This window comes from Solanum lycopersicum, chromosome 9, assembly GCF_036512215.1.
Source record: "Solanum lycopersicum chromosome 9, SLM_r2.1".
NCBI classification, from domain to species: domain Eukaryota; kingdom Viridiplantae; phylum Streptophyta; class Magnoliopsida; order Solanales; family Solanaceae; genus Solanum; species Solanum lycopersicum.
The window spans coordinates 12,692,501-12,700,000 of NC_090808.1; the positions used below are offsets into that span (position 1 = coordinate 12,692,501).

Genomic DNA, 7,500 nt, shown 5'->3' on the forward strand with positions numbered 1-7,500 from the left:
CTGGTGTAATGAAGACTAGCTAGAGTTGCGGTTGAGTTACAGACGACGGTACGTTTGCTGCACTCCACAAATAATAAAGATAGAAACATACAAGTAGGGGTCAGTACAAAACACAAGTACTGAGTAGGTATCATCGGCCAACTCAAAATAGTATATATCAGATAATACCATAAAATCAACTACATTTCTTAACAGGTAGCAACAACAAGTACTATAATCATTAGTAAGTACGCCAAATACACCTATGAGGACTCAAGCCTCCATACCATACTCATTTGGGAAATAGGTTCATTAATTTGAGTATATTAACATATCTCAAGATTCATTCTCTTTACTATCCTGGTGTCGGAACGTGACACTCCGATCCTCATCATACTATCCTGGTGTCGGAACGTGATACTCCGATCCTCATCATACTATCCTGGTGTCGGAACGTGACACTCTGATCCTCATCATACTATCCTGGTGCCCGAACGTGACACTCTGATCCTCATCATACTATCCTGGTATCGGAATGTGACACTCTCATCCATATTCTATCCTGGTGTAGGTACGTGACACCCGATCCATATTCTATCCTGGTGCCGGAACGTGACACCCGATCCATATTCTATCCTGGTGCCGGAACGTGACACCCGATCCTCTGTTACAACCCTGGTGCCGGAACGTGACACCCGATCCTCTAACCTTATTCCTTTAGTTCATCAAGCCTTCTTTTATACCAAGGCATCATCATTAACACAGAGGTTTTCAAGATTTAGGATTCAATAGCCTCATCATGCTTATTTTATCAAAATTATATAATCACATTCATAAAAGCATACAATTAAGCATATAGAAGGGTTTACAATACTACTCAATACATATTATTCGCTATTAAGAGTTAAATATGAAATAGCATAACCATAACCTACCTCCACCAAAGAATTCGTGATAAAGCAAGCTAGTCCTCAAAATCTTTGCTATCCTCTTCGTTTCTCTCTTCTCTCGATCGTTCTCCCTCTCTTGTTCTTACTATTTTTCTTATTCAAATGCTTGTTCTTTTACCCTAATTAGCATATAATTAAGTATAAAAGATGATAAAATAACCCACTAATTATTTCAAGGTGATCTCTTTTAACTCCCAAGTAATTGAATTATTAACATTCAACCACTAACTTTATAATTATAAGCAGGAATAGTCCAAAACGCCCCTTAAAGCATTTAACAGAAATCCGACCCAGTCAGGGTTACGCAGCCTATGACGGCCCGTCGTGCCTACGACGGTCCGTCCTGCTGCTTCCGTCACAAAGTTTAGAGGCTCAATTCCTTGAAGCGTCTGTGACGGCCCGTCATGCTTGTGACGGTCTGTCCTGTCATTTCGTCGCGAAGTTCAGAGAGTCCATTTCAGTACCCAAATTTCAGAATTCTATGTTTTTTGTAACTAGACACCCTCGACGGTCCATCGTTACTATGACGGTTCGTCGTGGGATCCGTCGACTCAGACTGTTATTACCAGGAAATACTCTACATGCTCAAAATGACTAAACAGGTCATTACAATAGATACCAATTTACCCATTGTTCGTCCTCGAACGATCACAAAAACAAAAACCAGGGCGAAAAGGAGTACCTGAATCTGTAAACAAGTGTGGGTACCTTTCTTGCATATCAGCCTCCTTCTCCCAAGTGGATTCTTCAACCGGCCAATTCTTCCATTGGACTTTGATAGATGCAATCTCCCTTTACCTCAACTTGTGGACTTTTCTATCTTGAATAGAACCAGGCTCCTCCTCATAAGACAAATTATCATCAAGCAGAACTGAATCCCAATGAATGATGTAGTTTCCATCCCCATGATATCTTTTCAACATAGACACATCAAATACCGGATGCACTCCTGACAGTCCTGGGGGAAAGGCAAATTCATAAGCTACCTCCCCCACGCGCTTCAGAACTTCAAATGAACCAATATACATCGGACTAAGCTTGCCTCGCTTACCGAACCGCATCACCCCTTTCATGGGTGAAACCTTCAGCAAGACTTGCTCACCCTCCATAAACTCCAAGTCTCTAACCTTCCGATCTTCATATTCCTTCGGCCAACTTTTAGCTGCTAAAAGCAATTCTTGAATGCATTTCACTTTATCTAACGATTCCCTCAGAAGGTCAGTACCCCAAGGTCTAACCTCAAATGCATCAAACCAACCAATGGGAGACCTACATCTCCTCTCATACATTGCCTCAAATGGGGACATACCAATACTTAAGTGATAGCTATTATTGTACGAGAATTCTGCTAAGTGTAGAAAGTTATCGCAATGACCACCAAATTCTATCACACATGCACGAAGCATATCCTCCAACACTTGAATCGTTCGCTCGGACTGACCATCGGTCTGAGGACGGAATGCAGTACTAAGGTCCAACCTTGTACCCAATTCAGCATGCAATGTTTTCCAAAACATAGAAGTAAACTGTGTACCTCTATCTGATATGATGGAGAGTGGAACCCCATGCAATCGAACCATTTCTAAGATGTACAGTTTGGCTAACTTCTCTGCATTGTAAGGCACCTTAACCGGAATGAAATGAGCAGACTTAGTTAACCTATCAACAATCACCCAAATAGAGTCAAACTTACCCATTGTCTTTGGAAGACCAACCACGAAGTCCATTGTGATTCTCTCCCACTTCCATTCCGGAATGGGCATTCTCTGAAGTGTTCCTCCAGGCTTCTGGTGTTCATACTTTACTTGCTGACAATTTGGACATTTGGCGACAAACTCCACAATGTCACGCTTCATTCTACTCCACCAAAAATGTTGCTTTAGGTCACGATACATCTTGGTTGCACCAGGATGTATAGAAGACCTTAAACTATGAGCCTCTGTAAGAACAGTGTGGACCAAATCATCGACGCAGGGTACACATACCCTTCTCTTAATTCTCAAAACACCTTCCTCATCGATTTTTGCTTCTTTATCCTCTCCTCGCCACACCTTATCTCCGATCCGAATCAGTTTCTCATCATTAACCTACTTTCCCTTAATCTTGTCAAGAAAGGAAGATCTTGCCTCCACACAGGCCAAAAATCCTCCCTTCTCATTTACTTCTAACCTTATAAAGTCGTTAGCCAGAGTCTGAACTTCTCTAGCCAATGGACATCTAGAAACTTGCAACTGAGCTAGACTTCCCATGCTTCTTGTCTTTCTACTTAAGGCGTCTGCCACAACATTAGCCTTTCCCGGATTATACAAGATAGTGATATCGTAGTCCTTCAGTAGTTCCATCCATCTCCTCTGTCTCAAATTCAAATCTTTCTGAGTAAAGACATAATGTAGGCTACGATGATCCGTGTATACTTCACACTTAACCCCATATAGATAGTGTCTCCATTGCTTTAATTCAAACACTACCGTAGCCAACTCCAAATAATGGGTCGGATAGTTACGTTCATGCACTTTTAATTGCCTCGAAGCATAAGCAATTACATTCTTCTCTTGCATTAGCACTGCACCCAAACCTGAATAGGATGCATCACAATAGACAATGCAATTCTTACCTTCCAGTGGCAAGGTAAGAATTTGTGCAGTAGTCAACAAGTTGTTGCGCTTCTGAAAGTTTTCTTCGCACTCGTCCGACCATACAAATGGAACACTTTGCTTAGTCAAATTTTTCAGTCGGGAAGCAATAGAGGAAAATCCCTTGACAAATAGACGGTAGTAGATATTTAAACCAACAAAGCTCCTTACCTCTGTAATATTGGTAGGTCTCTCCCAATTCTTCACTGCTTCAATCTTAGATGGATCCACTATCAATCAATCCTTAGACAACAAGTGTCCCAAGAAGGATACTGAATCTAGCCAAAACTCTCACTTGGAGAATTTGGCATAAAGCTTTTTCTCCCCCAACATTTCCAATACAATTCTCAAGTGCTCCTCATGTTCTTTCATGCTCTTTGAGTATACCAATATATCATCAATAAATACAATGACAATGAGATCCAGATATGGATTAAAAATCCCATTCATCAAGATCATGAAAGCGGCAGGGGCATTTGTAAGCCCAAAAGACATTACTAAGAACTCATAATGCCCATACCGGGTCAAAAAAGCAGTCTTGGGCACATCCGTTGCTCGTATTTTCAATTGGTGATAGCCAGATGTCAAATCGATTTTCGAGAAGGTACAAGCACCATGTAACTGATCGAACAAATCATCGATGCGAGGAAGAGGATACTTGTTCTTAACAATTACTTTATTTAGTTGCTTGTAGTCTATGCACATCCTACAACTTCCATCCTTCTTCTTCACAAACAAAACGGGAGCACCCCAAGGGGATGCACTTGGTCAAATGAAGCCTTTGCTCAACAACTCTTGAAGTTGGGACTTTAACTCCCTTAACTCAGTGGGAGCCATTCTATCAAGGGGTATGGAAATGGGACCAGTACCCGGTTCAAGATCAATGCAGAAGTCAATATCTCTATCCTGTGGCATATTAGAAAGATCTCTAAGGAACACATCCAGAAACTCACGGACTATCAAAAGCGACTCAATCGAAGGTACATGGGTAGTATCATCCCTGAGGTGTACCACGAAAGCTAAACACCCTTTACTAACCATTCCCTTAGCACGAAGAAAGGAGATGATACGAACCAGAGTGGAAGTGTAGTCACCCTCCCACACTAACGGATCTGTCCCAGGCTTGGCCAACGTTACAGTTTTTGCATTACAATCTAAGATCGCAATATTTGGAGAAAGCCAAGTAATACCCAGAATTACATCGAAATCAACTATTTCTAGGATAACCAAATCTATATAAGTATTGCTCCCCACAAAAGTAACCAGACCAAACCTATATACCTTTTCAACTATCATAAACTCACCTACTAGAGTAGAAACACGAAAAGGCCTGTCAAGCAATTCACAATGTAAATTAAGACCAGTAGCAAATAAAGAAGATACATATGAAAATGTGGATCCACGATCAAATAATACAGAAGCCATGCAATCACACACCAAAATATTACCTGTGATGACAGCATCAAATCTCTCCACTTCAGATCTCCCAGGGAAAGCGTAACAATATGCCCTATCGCTTGTCTGCCCGTTGCCCCTACCATGTTGTGTTGTAGTGGCTGTAGTTTGCCCGTCACCCCGGCCGTTTTGGTGACCACCATTACCTCGACCACCACGTCCTCCAGAATGACGGCCTCTTCCATAACCACCTCTACCTCTGACTATTGGAGGTCTGTAATTCTGTTTTGGACAATACCTCTCAATGTGTCCAGTCTCCCCACATCCATAACACTCTCTGGATTCAAGAATCGGTCTCTATGAGAATGATGAAGTCTGGGGATAGCCTCCAAACTCAGAGAAATGTTGACCGGTCTGAGGTGGACCCCAGCTACAGCCTGTAGTGAGGACTGAATTTGTCGGACTGAGTAACCTCCTCAACCCTATCCTCTAGAGTAAGAACAATTAAACTCACCTCCCTTATGAAACCTTTTAGATGTCGATGCCATGGTGAAGTCATCTGGCTTCACTCCCTCCACCTCTATCACGAAGTCTACTATTTCCTGAAAGGATTTTGCTGTAGCCGCTAACTGTAAGGCTGAAATACGGAATTCTGACCCCAACCCCTTCATAAAACGGCGAATCCGCTCTTGTGGACTGAAACAAAGCTGGGTGGCGTACCTAGATAATGCACGAAACTTAGCCTCATACGCAGTAACCAACATTCTGCCATGATCTAACTCAAGAACTCATCTCTACTCATATCCCTCAAGTGCCGGGGGATATACTTCTTCATAACCAAGCTAGAGAACGACGCCCAAGTCATAGGTGGTGCCTGTGCGGGTTGACACTCAATAGGTTACCGCCACCACATTTTTGCATTTCCCTGAAATTGATAGGTAACAAACTCAACGCCAAATCGTTCCACTATGCCCATTTTATGTACTAACTCATGACAGTCAACCAGAAAATCGTAGGCATCCTCAGATTCAGCACCCTTGAAGACTAGAGGTTTCAATTTCAAGAACATACTGAAAAGTTCATGCTGATCACTTGTCATTATAGGCCCTGTAGTCAACCGAGGAAACGTGCCTATTTCCAATGAGACATCCATGCGGGGAGCCACAGTAGCTTCATTTTGTACCTCCAGAACCTGAGGTGCAGGTGCAGAAAACACTGGAGGTGTCTGGCCCTGATCAGATAACCCGCGAAGATATGCAAGAACCTGATTGATCATCTCTGGGGTAGGTTGGGGTGGTAATTCCTCATTCTGCACTTGTTCATTCTCCCCTTCCTCACCCTCTCTTACTACTTCCTTAGTCGGTGGAGGAGTCACATCCCTAGTACTAGCTAGGCTAGGTGCTTGTCCTCTTCCACTAGAGGACGTCCTCCCGCGACCTCTTCCACGGCTTCTTGCCACTACTCCTCTTCGAGCTACAGCCCCAGTGGTTGGCTCAGACGCATCTTGTCTTGCCAGTGTTGGTGTTGGCACAGTTGTTGCTCTAGTTCTAACCATCTGCGAAATAGAGTGAAGATGGTCAGATACCAATTTGTATCACCTAGATACCAATTGTATCCAAGTAATAGCACGAAAGAATGATAGAATGGAATTTTCCTTAAATCCTATAGCCTTTCAAAGAAAAGTAAAGGCGTCCCCCTACCGTTCCTTAAGGCTCTACTAGACTCGTTCTTGTGTGATGAGATCAACGAACCTAATGCTCTGATACCAAGTTTGTCACGACCCAAATCGAGCCGCGAGTGGCACCCACACTTATCCTACTATGTTTGTGAACCAATCAATCTAAACCCCATAATTTAAAACATATTGAACAAAATACAATGCGGAAGACATAAAACTCATTACCGAAATCAATCAAATAACTTCTAAAATTTATCAATCATTATTCCCAAAATCTGGAAGTCATCATCATAAGAACATCTATCTTCAAATTACTAAATCTAAGAGTATCTAGGAAGCTAAAATAAATAAAAAGCTAGCCTATGCCGGAACATCAAGGCATGCAGACATTAAGAAGAAGATCCAGTCCTAGCTAGAAACATTAGCTAACCCTGAAATCTGGTGTAATGAAGACTGGCTAGAGTTGCGGTTGAGTTGAAGACGACGGTACGTTTGCTGCACTCCACAAATAATAAAGAAAGAAACATACAAGTAGGGGTAAGTACAAAACACAAGTAATGAGTAGATATCATCGGCCAACTCAAAATAGAAAATAGTATATATCAGATAATACCATAAAATCAACTACATTACTCAACAGGTAGCAACAACAAGTACTATAATCATTAATAAGTACGCGAAGTAAACCCATGAGGACTCAAGCCTCAATACCATACTCATATGGTAAATAGGTTTATTAATTTGAGTATATTAACATATTTCAAAATTAATTCTCTTTACTATCCAGGTGTCGGAACGTGACACTCCAATCCTCATCATAGTATCCTAGTGTCGGAACGTGACACTCCGATCCTCCTCATACTAT

The 7,500-nt window shown here is 41.9% G+C and overlaps 1 protein-coding gene across 1 annotated transcript; it reads right to left on the reverse strand.

Moving 5' to 3' along the window:
- Nucleotides 1-1,723: 1,723 nt before the first annotated feature.
- Nucleotides 1,724-5,103, reverse strand: LOC138338370 (uncharacterized). The gene is made up of 5 exons (XM_069289326.1): nucleotides 5,011-5,103; nucleotides 4,867-4,892; nucleotides 4,432-4,562; nucleotides 3,544-3,792; nucleotides 1,724-2,274 (listed from the first exon to the last, which is right to left on the reverse strand). Exons 1-5 carry the CDS (start codon nucleotides 5,101-5,103, stop codon nucleotides 1,724-1,726), a joined length of 1,050 nt encoding a protein of 349 aa, XP_069145427.1.
- Between the last annotated feature and the right edge of the window lie 2,397 nt (nucleotides 5,104-7,500).